Source organism: Diadema setosum, chromosome 1 (assembly GCF_964275005.1).
Source record: "Diadema setosum chromosome 1, eeDiaSeto1, whole genome shotgun sequence".
NCBI classification, from domain to species: Eukaryota; Metazoa; Echinodermata; class Echinoidea; order Diadematoida; family Diadematidae; genus Diadema; species Diadema setosum.
This window is the reverse complement of record NC_092685.1, coordinates 34135513-34154901: the sequence shown is the minus strand read 5'-3', so window position 1 is coordinate 34154901 and position 19389 is coordinate 34135513. Positions and strand designations below refer to the sequence as shown.

Sequence of the window (19389 nt, the reverse complement as noted above, 5' to 3'; positions counted from 1 at the left end):
GAGTATCCTCTCGGATCACCTTCTGTTTTTGTACGGATTCTTTCTTCTTCTTCTTCTTCTTCTTTTTCTTCTTATTTCTCCCCAAAAGTTGTGCATCGATTAGCTCAGAAAGTCCTCTTCCTATCAATTTCAAACTTATACCATATATGTATCGTCTCCCAAAGACGGCAATCGAACTAAAATCAAAGTGATCAGTCGACCGTGACGTCACTGTGACGTCATTATATGAAAACACATTCTCAATCATATCTCATTAATGGAATGGAATTTTTCAATGAAATTTACGTCACATATATTTCAAGTCAAGCGCATTCTACTCATATTCTCAAAATTCATCTATACCTTAAAACGTGCGCGTACGCGCGCGTTGAAATATTTGTATGCTCAAATCGAGCTCAAAATTTTTTTGCACACGTTTCAGACCATTTAGAGCATTTTTTGAAAAATTGAAAAAAATTTACGGACGCGTACGCGCGCGCGCATATACGCACGCACAGCTCATATGCAATAGAAATTTCCCGTTTTTTCACACTTATCGCCTGCCTGAAATGTCAGGGAATACGTCTACCAAGTTTCAAATCAATCCGACTGAATATGACGTCATACGGGCCCGCCAAAGTTGAAATTCCGCGCGCGCGTCAATGGCGACATACAGTGCAACAATGCCAAAAAACCGCCAATTTTAAATTCGATTTTACTCGTCAGGATGAACGGTGACCTCCCATTTTCTTTACATATTCTGAAAGCTGATGAGTTGGACATGTCATTTCATGGGTTGACGATGCTGGAAAAATGATTAAAAGATATCAAATTTCTTAATAAAGTAAAAAAAGTAAATTTTCAAAATGACGTCATCAAATTTCAAGTTCACTCGAGCGTATCTCACTTATCCTTTGCCAATTTACACCCAGATTTCAGTATGTTGTAGCTTATTGAATGATCTTTCATTAAAATAATTACAACATTTTGATTGGATGACGGCATCACCTCGTAAAAATGGATTAAAAGTAATATTGTCAAATTTGACCAGTTTACGTGTTATCTCTATGGGAGAGCAGTTTTTCTGGAAGTGAAAATTGACATGACTCTCTTTTTCGAGTACTAGCTCACTTATGCGTCGGTGAATTTCTCCCAGATTTTAGTATGTTGTAGCTGAGAGTTTGGGCTATCGTAAGTGTGCCCTTTATTTTTTCATACGACGTCGGCATCACGTTGAAAAACTTGGTTGAAAATGGCACGAGGCTTCGATGCAGCGTCATTTTGCTTAATACACAGGGCCTATGGAGAATGAAATAGGTCATTGCGTAGCGCATCCGACTCGTAATCCTAAGGTCCCTGGTTCGAGGCTCACCCCTGCCAATATTTTTTTTTTAATTTTTTTAAACACTTTTTTCTTCTTTTTCTTTAGTTAATCTTAATTTCCCTTTCTTTATTTTATCTTTTTCTGATTTTGTTTTATGCTTCTCCTTCAAATTTCTATAAAATAACAATTTTTCTTTATTTTTCTTTCTTTCTACTACTTTCTGTGCAATAGATGAACAACAACAATGGCTACCAATCCCATATTTTGCACATGTGTAGTACATGTCACGTACATTATTTCATAAAATGACAACTACTTGATCGGACACCATCTTGGGTATGTAAATTAGGGTCAAAGGTCATAAATGTTTCATCCTGTATCTTGGTGAATACATGTCCTATCTTTCCCATATTTTGCACACGCAAAGACCATGTTACAAGAATCATTTCATAAAATAATTACTTTTTGCTTAGACGCCATCTTGGGCGTGCAAAGTGAGGTCAAAGGTCAAATATACTTCATTCTGTATTTCCGTTAGTGTATACGGAATTCGGTACCAAAGATGGCAGGTCTCACTCCCTTTTCTAAATGAGAATTCAAACATCACACGGCCAATGTCCCGTCAACACAGATGAAACCTGTATGGTCATGAATATTTGGATCAGGACTCAAATCATTGATTTTCGAAGAGATCGGATCACCTAATTTGTCAGTCTTGACAAATTCCGAGTCTAGTTATTATTATTATTATTATTATTAAATCGTAAGGGGAATCTGTATGTGATACCCTCGATCCATTACAACAAACTGCTATGGCAAACGTAGTTTATGCCGCCCCAGAACTGTCGAACAGCATCCCAAGTGATATAAAACATGCAAGTTCCATCAGTAAGTCCAAAATGTTTCTTAAAAAACTTATCTATTAAAATATTAACATAGTGAATGTAGATGATGATTTATGCATCATGTTACTGTTTCTGGAATTACCTTTTCCTGTTTATCTTTTTGTTCCCCCTCTAAAGTGCATAGAGACCTTGCCAAAGGTATTATGCACTATATAAGAACGGTAATGATAATAATATAATAATAATATCTCTAACAACAGTCGATAAAAAGACATACGTACATTATACATTATCAAAGAAGCATACAGTATATGTGCATAGTTTCCTCTTTATTTACAGGTTCAAGTAACACAATAATGGTGGTTTTTTTCAAGTTTCAACATCGCTTTTCCCTATACTCTCTTAGGCTTCAACATATCTCTATCAACATGCAGTCTTACAAAAAGGCGTACATAAGTCTTCTGTGTGTAACTTATCAGGTTCACTTTGCTGGCCATCTTCAAAGCTTGTTAAGCTTTGATAGAATTATGAACTTTTCTTTTAATGTAAATGATGTACTATTCAACATACCTAACAACTTTTTAAACATTAAACTTTCTTTATTACTGTATATGTGTTTAAAAAGTAAGGAAACTATAGCTTTCAATATATCTACCCAATCTTGTATTATGGGTTCATCTTTGCTTTTTTTTTTCTCCATTTTTTATTGCTCCGTCACGAAGTGTCGCCGGAGGCATTATTCTCTTTTAAGTTCATTATTTCTTTTTGCTTAAAAATTATGGCGGTGTTAACACGGTATTATAACGGATCTTGCGGTGCAAACACGGAGGATGTGAACACAGTCCATTTCAAACCGCCAAGACCGCCACGAAAAAATTAAACATGTTTGATTTTTCTGGCAGTTCCCCGCGGTTCTCGGGGTTCATGGCGGATGAGTGACGGATGACCACGGTTTGTGTACGGTATAAACACAGTCTTTGGTGGAACACGGCGAATTGCTGAACCGCCATCTAAACCGGCAATGTGTGATCGCACCTTTAGTTTGTAGAGAGAGTGGAACTCACTCGAGAAGTAAGCGAGTTTTGGGGGTTTTGCCCACCGCTTATGTGTTCAAAAGCTCACAACCTGTTTCTTCCCCCAAACAAAACAATACAGCAGTTGTTTATAGCGACGGCGGCATTTTCGCTCCATTGTATGCATTACCATAATCAGGGGACAGCATGGGTGTCAGACACAATCATCCTTTAGTGAGGGATAGATGTGTGTGTGTGTGTTTGTGTATTGCACAGCTGCAAGTATACATTCCACAGCAATTCCTACGGGTGTACATTGTAGATTGGAAGTTTTATTAGAGGCTCTGCACCGAGACGGGTTATCGGAGCAAGTAACTGATGGAATTGTGTCACACTGTGATTTTTTTTACACAAAGATCAGTCGGTATTTATATACATGTATGTAGAACAGCAGAGAGGTGACTCACCTCTCTAGTATCAGGCAGGAAACAAGGGGTTAAAGAAGGTTACAAAGCAGTGGTCAGTATTGACAAGCGATTACCTTGTTTTGAAATTATTTATGGGCGGCCTTATGTATGTACATTACAGCGGCAGCTTGAGAAGATGAGTGGACGTCAGGTGGTGTCCATTGACAAACCACGGTAGAGAGAATTAATATTTGTTCCAATACCAAGAATTTGTATCCGCCATTAGACGATCTGGTGAGAGGAGGCTCACACATTATCATTAGAGAGTTTGCTTAACTCCTTATGTGCCACGTTCGCACGTCCAACTCAGTCAACGGCATGCCAACTTCGCATATTCTGCTCAACAAACAAAGCCGCCAAAACCGATAGATAAATCGGCTAATCACTGCTAATCCCGTGGCACAATGAAAGCGTATCTCGTGCTTTTGTTTCTCTCATATACGGCTTGCATTCTATGTGGTGATTGACTATCAAGCCGTGTTCCCAACTAGATTTGCTCGTACATATTAAGTTACTGTCACGGTTTTACGTGCAAAAGTCATGCCTTTACAGTAATGTAGCAAGTGGTCATTTAAAAGAAAATTGAAAATAGATTCGTCACACAATTTATATCGAAACAAAGCTTGGCATTCCTTTTTAACTTTGCCTGCTATTATGCCCATCTTAACAGAAATCTGTAGAAGTTATACAATTGGAAAAACAGAATTCCTTCTCAAAGCATGACTACCTTCCTGTCTCAGAATAATGTGGCACACAGGGGGTTTCCAACGTGGCACATAAAGAGTTAAATAATACATTGTTTGAGGAGAACCAGCGGAGAGGATCACTGACCCACAGAGATAGGAGGAGAGAGAGTGGGAAAGACAGAGAGATCAGAGCAGAGAGAGAGATTGTGGAAATCATGAAAAACACGGTGAAATGAATGTCCTGCATGACTGAGTCTTTTTATTGCATGCGATTAACGTGCTCGGGTAAAGTCCGGCTATCGCTGTTGACGAAGACTAAATGTAGCCAGGAGGACGTACATGGCCTGGACGAGATTTAGGATGAGCGGATCGTCAATGTCGATGTCAGATTGTCAGCTATCAACAGTCGCTCGACAGGACAGTGAGTCACCTGGAGATGTCGTGTTGATAGTTGGCAAGCTCGAGATGGCCAGCGAGCAGCTGCAAGTCGTACCAGTGGAAGCCGATGTGTTCGAGGTCAAGCCAAAGTTAAATGGTCGAGAGTTCGTGATGACATTAATGGTCGATGAGGCAATGGTCGGCAGTGTCGAGTCGTATCGTGGCGTTCTGAGAGTTGAGCGATTCATATCGCGGTGTGTTATATCGCGTCGAAGCAACAGCTGTTGAGTGATTCATGTCATACAGTGTCATATCAGATTGTGTTGAAAATTCATGCGATTCGTGGTCGAGTCATGTGCTTAAATGCGGGTCGATGCTGGCGGGTGTCGGTATCAGTGCGGCAATTGGCGGTCGTTGATGTCAATCATGGGTGCCTGCCGAAGAAACTGTCGAGTCGTACAGTGGGCGGCATCAAGGCAGACGAAAACGTGCAGCATGCTCCTTCTGATGGTATGTTTGAAGTCGATTGACGTTGGCATGGAGGATGATGCCGTCGTGGCTTTGCGACTGCTTTGCGAAGTGCAAAAGATGAGCGTAAGTGCCGTCGTAAGTGGAGGAGTCGTAATCGTAGATGTCGGGTCGTCATGGGCACAATGAATTTCCCCAGCAGTAGACGTAAATGGTCCATGAAACCAGTTGAGTCGGGGAGTAGCCTATGAGATGCATGGTCGAAATGTCAAAAAGGTGTGTCGGTGATTATGGTGATGCGTAAGTGACATAGAGGGAAAGTCCTTAGGTCAATGAATCGACGGTACAAAATGTAGGTCGCGGACTGGGCGAGTGCATGTGGCAGCGGGCCGGTGACCACAAAAAGTAGCGATCCCATTGACGTTCAATGTTGTAGACAGGTCTATCAAAGTTGGGCGATGCATGTCAACAAGCAGATTAAAGTGATGCAGAAAATGGGCTCCAAGAAATGGGAGATGGACATAGGCGATCAGGAATATTCATTCCAAGGCGTGCAGTGGCAATCATGCCGGCGTCCATTGTTGAGGCAAGCTCGGGCATGGTTGGAGTTCATGTCGTCGCAGTCATGATCGAGGCAGTGTTCGAACTCGGGGTCACCGATTTCCACAGCAACACCTACTCACTAATTCAAGTCATATATAAAAAAGGAAGACTTCAGGCACTCCGGGCGTACATTGTAGATAGGAAGTTTTATTAGAGGCTTTGCACCGAGACGGGTTGTCGGAGCAAGTAACTGATAGAATTGTGTCACACTGTGATGTTTTTTACACAAAGAGCAGTCGGTATTTATACATGTATAACAGCAGAGAGGTGACTCACCTCTCTGGTATCAGGCAGGAAAACAAGGGGGTTAAAGAAGGTTACAAAGCAGTGGTCAGTGTTGACAAGCGATTACCTTGTTTTGAGATTATTTACGGGCGACCTTATTCATGTACATTACAGCGGCAGCCTAAGAAGACGAGTGGACGTCAGGTGGTGTCCTTCGACAAACCAGGGGAGAGAATCAGTATTTGTTCCAATACTACGAATTTGAATCCCCTGTTAGACACTCTGGCGAGAGGAGGCTTGCAAATTATCATTAGAGAGTTTGCTTAAATAATACCAATAAACCAATAAACCAATACCACAGCCCAAGTGTAAACTTCAGTGCGTTTGTGTCCGTGCCGCAGCAGGAATGAGTTGGTGCACGTTTGTGTGTTGGCTGCATTATAACATGAAGCTAGCTCCATGACCATAGTTTGCTGCACCGACAATAGGAAAGCAGAACATAAAGAAAGAGATCATACCTGCTATTACGAAAAGCCTCTCTTAAACGAGTGTTGCTCGATTTCATTCCCCTCCCATATAGGAATTAAAGTGCCTGTTTACCTTTGGGAGCAGCACCCGTGGAAATCCACGGGTCTGAGGGCCTCATATTTTTTTGAATTTATTCATATTTCTTTCGCCCCATTTTATTAGCTCACCTGAGCCAAAGGCTCAAGTGAGCTATTGCGATCGCCCTTCGTCCGACGTCCGTCGTGCGTAAACTTTTTACATTTTCATCTTCTTCTTGAAAACCCCAAGACCAATTTTCATCAAACTTGGCAGGTAGCATCCCTAGGGGGTTAGGAACTCAATTTGTTAAAATGAGCACCATGCCCCACCCAGGGGGCCCCCAGGGGGGGGCCCAAACCCCCAAAACTTAAGGAATCTGTAAAAATCTTCTTCTCTAGAACCAGAAGTGATAGAGCTAAGTTAATACTATGAGTTAGTACATTGATGACTGTAGTTTCAAGTTAGTTCATAGCAGAATCAGGGGAGGGGTGGGAGGGGTCCTAATGGGGCCTAAATTGTACATTTTCATCTTCTTCTTGAGAACCCCTGGACCCATTTTCACCAAACTTGGCAGGTAGCATCCCTAGGGGGTTAGGATCTCAATTTGTTAAAATGGGCACCATGTCCCACCCAGGGGGCCCTCAGGGGGGCCCAAACCCCCAAAAGTGAAGGAATCTTTAAAAATCTTCTGTAGAATCAGAAGTTATAGAGCTAAGATAATACTATGAGTGAGTGCATTAATGAATGTAGTTTCGAGTTTGTTCATAGCAGATCCAGGGGTGCCCCTCTTGGGGGCAAGGGGGGGGGGGGGAGGGGGTTGGGAAGGTCCAAATGGGGGCCTGAATTGTACATTTTCATCTTCTTCCTGAAAACCTCATGATGGATTTTCGTCAAACTTGGCAGGTAGCATCCCTAGGGGGTCAAGATCTCAATTTATCAAAATGGGCACCATGCCACACCCTGAGGGTCCCAGAGGGCCCCAATCCCCCCAAATTAAGGAATCTTAAAAGATTTGGGCCCTTATTGTACATTTTCATCTTCTACTTGAGAATGCCTGGTCAAATTTTAGTAGAGCTGTGAATAATTTAGATTAGTGACTGCGTGAAAGGTGAACTTGCGATACTCAGGTGAGTGCTAGACCCGCGGGTCTCCTGTTAAAAAGAAAGAACTTTTTTTTCAGACACACATCTTTTCTATTCATTCGAAAGCTTGAAAGTAGTTTACATTGTATGTCATGATTCATACTTCTTTTACCACATTTTCATTTTTTTTTAATGATTCTCCCACCCAACACAATCCCATCTAATTAAGTGAGTTGTCGACCGTTCCTAATGTTGATATACTTGTTTGATCGATCATTACACACACATAAACACACACACACACACACAGACACCTTTTCGGTTCATTAAAAAAATGCAAATAAGTTATATCATTTATATTTCTTTTCCCACGTTTTTATTTGAAAAAACCCGTCTGTGCCCCTTCCACCCGATGACAATCTCATCTGAGGATTATGACTTGTTCCTGAAATGCATTGGATGGATCATTCATCGTTTTTCCTCTCTCTCTCTCTCTCTCTCCCTCTTTCTATCTGATGTTTTTTAATTCCCTCTCAAGAACATGTGTCTATATAGACAAAATCAAACTTTTCATTAAACCACCCGTTCATGTGTTTCAGTCTTTTGTTGTATTTTTTTACTTCATTTTTAGATATTTCGTATTTGTTTTCATCAAAAATTGTAGTGTTTGTGTGTGTGTTTATAGAATTGTCACTGGAAGTACGCTAACTATTCCACTGCTTAGTTGTACAGGATATAGATAGAGTGTGAGAGAGGGTGAGAGATGGAGAGGAAGAGAGAACTGGACAAATTTCCAGAGAATGTTTTCTGTCCTATTTCTTTGTCTTTGTTTTTTTTTTCTGATAGCATTGTTTTTCCCCCTTTCGAGAGAAAGAAAACAGAAAATGACCTGACAATCTGACTCAGACTGTCGCTGTTTTTTTTTTGTTTTTTTTTTGACTTCAGATAATTTTTATTTATTTTTTTTTTTTTATGTTTCCTTATTTTACGTGTTTTGTTTTGTATTATTTTTTTTTTTTCTGTTTTACACCCTTTATGTGGAGGAATAGGGCGGAGAGGGTTTGGATGTGCATAAAAAACAACAACACACAAAAAAGAAAAAAGTATTTTATAGGGAGGAATAATCATTTTAGCGAAGGGAAGAAAAAAGAAAGTTAATTCCTCCATGACACATGCCCGACGTGTGATACATGAAGTCTTCTCACACCTCCTGTGTGTACGTATTTGTACAATGTTTACTGTATACAGTATCCATCCAGAGCACGCAGGCGAATCACCGAGTAAAATCTTGCAAGTCTCAGATCATGCGTACACAGACAGCTGTACTGACCAACACCACGATTGTAATGCTCGTCACTACAGCATCCTTATATATTTAGCAAAGAATTATGTGGATTTGTGTAAAATTTGATAAAATACCAACGCTTAGATTCGCAATTCATGTCCAATATACAGCAACTTTCTCATCGGCTGACCCAGGCTGCTCGTTCACATACAGTACGCAGCAATAGGGCTTACAATATATTGTGTACACTGATGGAGTCGTCTCTTCGGATTATGCAGCGGCGTGATCATTATTGCAATCGATCCATTTTATGAAAGGGAAACACATTATAATCACATAGCCATACAGCAGTCTGTGTACAATGACATCTGATATGAGAGTAAACTCAATGAATCACCTTAGGTGCAGAGGTTGTCCGAAATAAAATACGGTATTCATGGTCAGTGGTCGGATCACAGTTCGGCTCATGATTCGGTTGAGGGGGATGACAGCTTTAGCAAACTTTTTTTGTGATGTCATAATAACAAGCACAAATGCACGCACCCTGGCATTACTACAGACTGCGCGATGCGCAGAGAAGACAACGAAGGCAACGTTACGTAGCAACAGCTACGCACTTTACTCTTGATGACAGCTCAACTTCGGTAATCTTCGTATCAATGCTAACAGTGATCGGCAGTATCATCAACAGCGCCCTCTACACTACTGGGACTATGCCCCTTCAACAGGCCACTCTACGCGATAATTTCTTTGCCCGTACCCATGCATGGTGCGTGTATAATCCATTGTCTCCGTGAACGATCAGCTGGGCGAGGGAGAGACAACACAACAGAACTCCACGCATATGGCCTATCGCCAATGGCGAAATAGGCAAGCTCCCGTGTATACAATGTATTGTCATGCGTACGCTCTCTGCGAACAATCAGCTGGGTGATCACGAAAGATGATCTAGAGCTTTCGCTGCACCCTATTATCCCACTGAAGCAGGGGTCCAGCGCAATTGCTGCATGTTTTTGTTTTTCTTTGTTTTTTGTGCCGCTCTCGACATCGACACGGAGGCGGAGCGTGGACGAAACCCGGTCGACGGAATAGAAGAGACCCTCCCGCTGCTGACGGCACCGGTCTCGGGGGGGCGCGGAGCCGACAGCTTTGGAGGAGATAGCCGCACAAAAAAAAAAGCACGGGAAGTCATGGGGCCAATCCTTACACGATTATAATATAGACTAGCTGCACCCGTGGAAATCCACGGGTATGAGGGTTTTTTTTTTTTCTCATAGATACGATTTTGCACATTTTTATTGATGAAATAAAAATGAAATTTTTCTCATTCTTTCGTTACTTGTGCTCGATCTCTTCTACCCATGACCACCACCCCCCCCCCCCACACACACACACACACACACATTTCCACCCCCGCAGAACAAAAAAACAAAACAAACAAAAACCAGAAACGAACATTCAGGGAAAAATTACCAAAAACGCTTATGAAATTCTCCGGAAGTTCTGCCCACAGATTCTTCCCGTCGGAATGGGGAGATACTATTGACACTATGACGTTGATATTAATTATACCCCCTGCTCTTGCATCCATGCAGGCACCCGAGGGAATCCATGGCTGGTCTCAAGGCCTAGCATTTTTTTTTTTTCATTCCTATTTCTTTTCCCACGTTATGAGAGAAAAATATAATATTTTTGATCGCCTTAAATTGCTCCCTCCTTTTTGTTTTTAATCACCAAAACTTGGTTTGATAGATCATAGAACCATCCGTTTATCTGCTTCAGACTATATACATCATCATTATTATTATCATATTATTATTCTCATTAGGCCCCTATTGTTATATTGCTATTGTAATTATTATTGTTATTTGTGGAGGGGGATCATAGTCATTAGGTTTTATATGGATTAGGCACCCGTGGGAGTCCACGGGTCTCAGAGCTTCGTATTTTTCCTTTGATATTTTTTCAACCACGTTATGAGAGAAGAAATACACAAAGAATATTTTCGTCTTCATTTGCTCCCTCATTTCTGTTTTCATAATCAAAACTTGGTTTGATGGATGTAGAACCACCCGTTTATCTCATTGATACTGTTCATTGTTTTTATTATCATAATAATTAGCATTATCAATTTTATTATTGTTGTTATTGTTATTGTTATTGTTATTTTGTGGGAGGGGAGATCATAGTCATTCGGTTTTATCATTATTTTATATTATTCATTGACATGGGGATGAATCAAGGGAATTAAGGAAAAATGTTTATCGGTCAAGGATAGTGAATATCTTTTTTTCCGTCATGTCAAGGTTACTCTACAACTGATAGACGTTTCAAATAGTTTCATTATCATTGCTATTTCATTTTCAACATCAAAACAATCCAGTACCTGTTTGTGTCTCTTCCGCCCACTCTTAAGTTATGGATCATAGCACCCCCTCCCCATTCATTTGCATTGGCCTATCGTATTATTATTGTTATTTCAGTGTATTATTGTTATTGTTATTATCATTATTATTATTACTAACATTATTATTATTATTATTTAGGGGAGAGGAGAGAGTAGAGTCATAATAAAGGGATGATCAACCAAGGGAGGCGGAAATGTTAATTTGTTAAGAATTGTAAAAATCTGTTTCCCCCAATTTTCTGCTCTTGATGAAAAGCTTTTCTGAAGACAGTCCTGGGCAAACTGTCCAAAACTGCTTCACTGCACTAACATACATATTCTTGTGCTGAGTAGGACTACTTCATATATAGACCCCTAGTGTTTTTGTTACTATTGTGCTGAGAGAAATCAAATTTTTTTTCGTCTTCGTTTGCTCTCTTCTTTCTGTTTTTATCACCAAACCTTGGTTTGATGTGGATCATAGATCCACCCGTTTATCTGCTTCGCCAGACTGTACATTTTTATTATCATTATTATCATAATCATCAATGTCCTTCTTCTTCTGCTTCAGACTGTACATTATCATCATTATTATCATCATTCTTGTTATTATTAGTATTATAACTATCACTATTATTATTATTATTATTATTATGATATTATCATTATAATCATCATTGTTATATTTGGGGAGGGGGAGATCATAGTCATTAGGTTTAATAAGTAGGCACCCGTGGGAATCCATGGGTCTCAGGGCCTCGTATTTTTTCTTTAATATTTCTTTTCCCACGTTATGGGAGAAAGAAGAATATTTTTGTCGTCATTTGCTCCCTCTTTTTCATTTTTATCACCAAAACTTGGTTTGATGCACCATAGAACCACACATTTGATGTCCACTTGTAACTTCAAAAATTGGCGGTCAGCAAAGCGAGGGTTTCCCCCGCGTCCGCTCGTCTCATGAATATTCATGCTTACAGCAGCCATGCAGTAACAAATGAATAGTGGCGCGTGTACTCTGATATGGAAGGGTACGATCGGCAAGGACAAAATTTAAGTGGATATTTAGCCGTCCTGAACAGTCTGAGTACGATGATACCCGACTTGAGAGTAAACTAAATGACGTACCTGAGCTGCATAGCATCCTGCAGTTGTGCAAAATACAATAAAATAACAGCATTCGTTGTTTTCATTTGGGCACGCCAACGTCGCTGTACGTAAATGCCCTTGTACTTGGACCGCGCCGTGTATTATACCATAATGAGTGTCCATATCACGTGCACGCAGATAGTGTTTCATGTAACCATCGTCAATACATACACAGGCGCAGGCCACACACTGGCATGCCGTACCCGAGAGTACATTGTGTGCGTGCATGCGTGTCCGCCAGAAGATGACAGAGATTTCGCTGCACGCCATCATCTTTAGTATCCCCACTGTCTCTGCAAGCTAAAAGATGGACGATCGAGAAAGTAGAAGTCCAACGCAGGATCAGTGAATATTTAAACGCTCGGCTCTGTCGTCACGCACAAAACTGCATTATGCATCTATCTAATTAATTTTTCTTTTTCGTCCTCGACGTCGACACGGAGGCGGAGCGCGGACGAAACCCAGTCGAAGGCATGTAAGAGACCCTCCCGCTGCCAACGGCACCGGTCTCGGGGGCCTGAGCCGACGGCTTGGGAGGAGATAGACAAACCAGCAATGCCAGAATAAAACAGGAAATACATAAGGCCCCGACAACAACAACAATTTCGCCTTTTGCTGTATAAGACTAGCAGCACCTGTGGAAATCCATGGGTCTGAGGGCCTCATATTTTTTTAGCCCACCTGAGCCAAAGGCTCAAGTGAGCTATTGCGATCGTCCTTCGTCCGGCGTCCGTCGTGCATCATGCATAAACTTTTTACATTTTCATCTTCTTCTTGAAAACCCCAAGACCGATTTTCATCAAACTTGGCAGGTAGCATCCCTAGGGGGTTAGGAACTCAATTTGTTAAAATGGGTACCATGCCCCACCCAGGGGCCCCCAGGGGGGCCCAAACCCCCCAAAATTAAGGAATCTGTAAAAGTCTTCTTCTCTAGAACCAGAAGTGATAGAGCTAAGTTAATACTATGAGTTAGTACATTGATGACTGTAGTTTCAAGTTTGTTCATGGCAGAATCAGGGGTGCCCCCCTTGGGACCCAGGGGAGGGGTCTTAATGGGGCCTAAATTGTACATTTTCATCTTCTTCTTGAGAACCTCATGACCCATTTTCACCAAACTTGGCAGGTAGCATCCCTAGGGGCACCATGCCCCACCCAGAGGGCCCCAGGGGGCCCCCAATCCCCCCAAATTAAGGAATCTTTAAAAATTTCGGCCCTTATTGTACATTTTCATCTTCTACTTGAGAAGCCTGGTCAAATTTTAGTAGAGCTGTGAATAATTTAGATTAGTGACTGCGTGAAAGATGAACTTGCGATACTCAGGTGAGCGCTAGACCCGCGGGTCTCTTGTTTATATTTCCTTTCCCACGTTTTTATTTGAAAAACCCGTCTGTGCCCCTTCCACCCGATGACAATCTCATCTGAGGGTTATGACTTGTTCCTGAAATGCATTTGATGGATCATTTATCATTTTTCCTCTCTCTCTCTCTCTCTCTTTCTTTCTGATGTTCTTTAATTTCCTCGAGAACATGTGTCTATAAATCAGACTTTTCATCAAACCTCCCGTTCATCTGACTCAGACTGTGTTGTATTTTTTTACTTCATTTTTTATATATTTCATATCTGTTTGTCTTCATTAAAAATTGTGCTGTTTGTGTGTGTGTTTATGCTTCATAGAATTGCCACTGGAAGTACGCTAAGTATTCCACTGCTTAGTTGTACAGGATATAAATAGAGTGTGAGAGAGGGTGAGGAAGAGAGAGCTCGACAAACTTCCAGAGAAAAAGTTGATTCGTCCATATGTCCCACGTGTGACACGTGGAGTCGTCTCATGCCTCCCGTGTGTACATTTTCATATAATGTTGCTGTATACAGTATCCATGCGGAGCATGCAGGTGAATCATCGAGTAAAATCCTGCAAGTCTCAGATCATATGTACACTGACAGCTGTTCTGACCATATATATTTAGTGAAGAATTCTGTGGATTTCAGCTTCGAAGGAGATAGCCGCACAAAAAAAGCACGGGAAGGCATGAGGCCGATCCTTACGCGATTATAATACAGGATGTTCAAGATATCACATTTGATGCATATGTGTAGGTCAGTTGTATCACAAAACATCCTACCATAGAAGATTTTTGCAATAGAACCTTAAATATAAGGAGATATCACTATTTTTCTCAATAAACTGTAACAGCAGATGGTTTAGTCTAGAAACATTTTTATTATAACCATTGTTCACATTTTGTGTATTTAACAATACTTAAGATTAATTATATTTATTCAAATTTTTACATTGGTTGTTTCTAGCTCAAACTCACATTTTGGAACTATTCTAAAGCATTAATGCTGGGTTTTAATTCAACTGCAAATGATAAATTATGCCTTTAAACAGGATGCTTTATAAGCAAGTGCCAATACCTAATAAGGACCAGAGGCTGCCCATTCTGTATGCGAAGTTTTTTTAAAAAGGGCATAAGAAAGTCAATTGAGCGAATTCTTGATAGTAACTCGTCTGCCGAGATTGTGTTCTTTGCATGTACTATAAACCATCAATTGTATGCACACAAAGGTAACATTGCAGCACACATAAACCAATGCACCAAAGACTGATTTCGAAGCTGTTCTGTCCCAGCTACCTCTGTAACATTTTGAATTCCCATCATGTTGTTTTCAGTTTGATTGCGATCAATTCAAGTATTGACTATTTTTGCCAGGCTATGAATATAACCTCTATTATTTTTCTATAATATGATAACAATTGTATAAATGTTTCTCTATCATTAACTGGGACATATTTATGATATGTAAAACAAAAAAGAAATTATTTTCAAATATAAGGATTCTATAGTTGCGTAAATCTATTGTCCTCACTCAGTCAAAATGGCAACATTTCCACCCACAAGTCTATCTTACCGTTCACCCATATTAGGCACATGCCTGATAAAACAGCTGCATCCGCAAGAACTATTGCATGTCACACTTTTCCATGCTGTACATACGGTACTGTACATATGAGCAACAAGCACTGCAAGCCCTGAATTTTCACATTGGCCCGAATTCTCAAAGCTGGAATAACTATTCCACGGAATAGTTATTCCGGGGAATAAGTTATTACACCTTTGAGAATAGATTCCGGGGAATAAATCGCGTCATTTTACGTCACGATTGCGATCAATTCAAGTATTGACTATTTTTGCCAGGCTATGAATATAACCTCTATTATTTTTCTATAATATGATAACAATTGTATAAATGTTTCTCTATCATTAACTGGGACATATTTATGATATGTAAAACAAAAAAGAAATTATTTTCAAATATAAGGATTCTATAGTTGCGTAAATCTATTGTCCTCACTCAGTCAAAATGGCAACATTTCCACCCACAAGTCTATCTTACCGTTCACCCATATTAGGCACATGCCTGATAAAACAGCTGCATCCGCAAGAACTATTGCATGTCACACTTTTCCATGCTGTACATACGGTACTGTACATATGAGCAACAAGCACTGCAAGCCCTGAATTTTCACATTGGCCCGAATTCTCAAAGCTGGAATAACTATTCCACGGAATAGTTATTCCGGGGAATAAGTTATTACACCTTTGAGAATAGATTCCGGGGAATAAATCGCGTCATTTTACGTCACGAGGGCCTAATTTACATAAGAGGCGTAATAAATCGGCAGAATAAGCGGTGTAATAAAGTTATTCCACCTTTGAGAATATCGGGCCGTAGGATTTACCAATTGTTTATGATATACTTATTATATTTCTCATACTCTGTCACTTCCTAACACTATATAACCTATAAAGAACCATGGCCTTCCCAAAGCTTAAACTCAGTATTACATTAAAGCTTAGTATCACATTTGTGTTACCTTTTAACATGCGTTTTGAGCAGTTGTGTATAGATATACAGGTATTAACAAATATACGGAATAAGGTGTAGGTCTTATTACCTCCACTACAGGAGGAGGTTTTGTTTTCTTCGGTGTTTGTTGGTTTATCTGTGTGCAGAATAACTCGAAAGGTTGCGAACAGATTTGGAAGAAACTTACAAGGAAGGTTGAGAATGACACAAGTAACAGATGATTAAATTTTGGTAGTGATGCGGCAATTTCTGCAGATTTTAAGAAGGATTTTCGATATTTTGGCAGGTCGGGCTGATGAACTTAGGAGTTCAAGCTGCGCATTATACGTGCACCAAATTGCATGCTCTTGTTTCTGCTAGGGCGAGGCCATCGTACAGCTGGAAGTTTATGATGTGACAAAAGGCTTCTATATTGGGAAATCGTGTGACTTTAAGCACGCATACATATGGAAGAACAAGATTAGTGGCGTCAATGAGCTGCTTGGCAGAGGTCTGTGCTCTCGAGAGTGCTTCTCTAATTTTATTTTTTGAATTCATGAACCTTCGGAATAAATTTTTTCAATTTTCGGGTTCATGAACCTTCACCATAATGGACCTTATTGCATTCTATGATTAACAAATTTTCAAAATAATTTTAACGTAACAAATTTATCAAAGTCATACATTTTCGAGGGTGATAGAAAAATGACCATTTCTGTTTCTTGCATATATTTCTCACTATTTCTGTGTTCATTAGGATGTTCCTCACTTTGTGATTACACTTTAGGTTCAACCCTTCTTCCATGAGAGACAATCCCTTTATAGAAGATATGTATCTTCCTTCCCACAAGTTGTCTGATTACCTATACGCTAATGGCTAAAGAATATCGTGTCCAATACATTTAGCAGGCACTGTGTAGTACTGACGAAATTATCCCTGGTGAGAGTTGGTAGACTTAGTTATCAATTTAAATTCCATTTCAAGCATGGGTAAACCAGAAATTAATTTGTCTTCTATCAGGAGACATTAAGTTTGCAATTGATTGACAAATTGCCCTACATCAACGTAAATAAGCACTGAATTGATAACTGTTTCAGTAGTAACCATGATTACAGAAGTCATGGGCATACGTACTCGAGCAGGTTTCGAACCTACAACCTCTTGATCTCCAGACAGGTGTCATCACCAGTGGACCACCAGCAGTACCCACTGCATGCAATAAGGATTAGAACAAACACTTGCTGCTGGGCAGAAGCTCGGTGGTCTAGTGGAAATGTTGCCTGTCTGGTGATCAGGAGGTTGTAGGTTCGAATCCTGCTCGGGTATGTACCTCCATGATTTTTTATCATGGCTACTACTAAAACACTGATCAATTCAGTGTGCATTTACGTTGATGTAGGGCAATTGTCAATCAGTTGCAATGCAAAACACCTAGACGGAAAAATGTCATTAATTTGAATAATTACGCAGTACTGACTGCATGCCATAAGGATTAGAACCAACACTTGATGCCGGGCAGAAGCTTTGTGGTCTAATGGAGATGATGCCTGTCCCTAGATCAGGAGGTCGTGGGTTCGAATCCCGCTCGAGTACGTAAATACGCCCATGATTTTTTTATCATGGCTACGACTAAGACACTGATCAATTCAGTGCTTCTTTACGTCGATGTAGGGCAATTTGTCAATCAGTTGCAAGCTGCAGTTCTTGTTCACAATTTAATTCTTTAAATTTTTCCTCATCTGTTACAGCCTTATTTCGAAACCGTCCTCCCCATGTGACCATCATCGACCCACATGACAATGACCTCCAACATACCCAAGCCTCCTCTCCTCCTTCTCGTGCACCAGGGACCTCTCAGCAACACTATGCCTCCCATTCCCAGAGTCCTCATAGGATTGTACGAAGGCATGCATCAAGGTCACAGGAGGACAGAACAGTGGTTATGGAACAGACAAGCCCTGAGGGTCAAAGTTCAGGGGTCAGCAGTGACAATAGTGACTCCAACCAGGACAGAAGTTTGAAAGTTGAAACACTGAAGGGGGAGGGAAGCCTATCAGAGTCATTACAGAGCTCCACAAGTGAAGAAAGTGAGGAACCTGTAACTAAACTGGAGAAGCCAGATGAGAAATTAGAGGTAAGGATAGGAGATCCAGATCATGAGAAGGAAGATCAAGGCAGAAATGTCACTGCCAGCACTCGAGAGGCAGAATCAGAATGTGGTGAGCACTCCAGCTGTGCATCAGGGCTTCGACACAGATCTGGTCTGTCTAAGTGATCCAAGAAAATTTGTTTGATATGTGTAAGCAGGTCAGATAATATCACAATTGTCTCAAGGTGCCTTCACATTCTTTCAAATGTTGGTAATTTTTGGATATCATCCAGCTATAAATATCTCAACAACTGGATTGTTGCAATATCATGACATGGGTTCATTTGAAGTGGGCCCATGTGTTCAGGGGTAAACAGGTTGGGTGCATGGGTGTAAGAACTTGTGATTCTCATCTTCTCTCAAAATGTATGGGCATTTGGTTGCACATTCAGATTTATGTTACAACAAACAAAAAGCAAAGGAAAAGTTCCACATTTGAGGGCATTCAATGACTATTTCACAGTGTAAGTGGAGGGCTGGATGACATGTTTGTGTGCATAGGTTAACGTGTGATTTAGTGTGTTCTTGTGTGAGTGTATATGTGTGTTTGTCCTGGGGAAATTTTGTATAGTGTATTAAAAAAAAAAACATATGTAGAGTAATTGTTTGCAGCTGCTGTCTTGATCATGTAGTTCCTGACTAATAATGCAGGGTCACCACACAGCAGTAGTGAATGTCACAGGCAATTAACATATCAATTGCATGCAGGAAACATGTGTGACCAATCACCGTGATACCCTGATAAAGTTGCAGACAATTAAACTGCCAGAAATTGCAAATATAAAAGAGTCAGTTGAAAAACAGCCAAAATTTACTTTTGTGCTGTTTCAGAAATGAAAATGTCGATATCTTACTTGCCTCATGGTAGAATTTAAACATCTGGGAATATTTTCAAAAGTTTGTTGTCATTGTGAAGCATGTGTGCATGCCAAACTTTAAAGTAAAATTTGTGAA

General features: G+C 40.4%; 1 protein-coding gene across 1 annotated transcript in view; it reads left to right on the top strand.

The window, feature by feature from the left end:
• Window positions 1-18857, top strand: part of LOC140235690 (seipin-like) — a 160257-nt gene extending 141400 nt beyond the window's left edge. Inside the window, exon 8 of the mRNA XM_072315711.1 lies at window positions 18035-18857. Within this exon, the coding sequence (XP_072171812.1) occupies window positions 18035-18561 (527 nt within the window). The 3' untranslated portion in view covers window positions 18562-18857. The remainder of the gene's footprint in view (window positions 1-18034) is intronic.
• The last annotated feature ends 532 nt before the right edge of the window (window positions 18858-19389 follow it).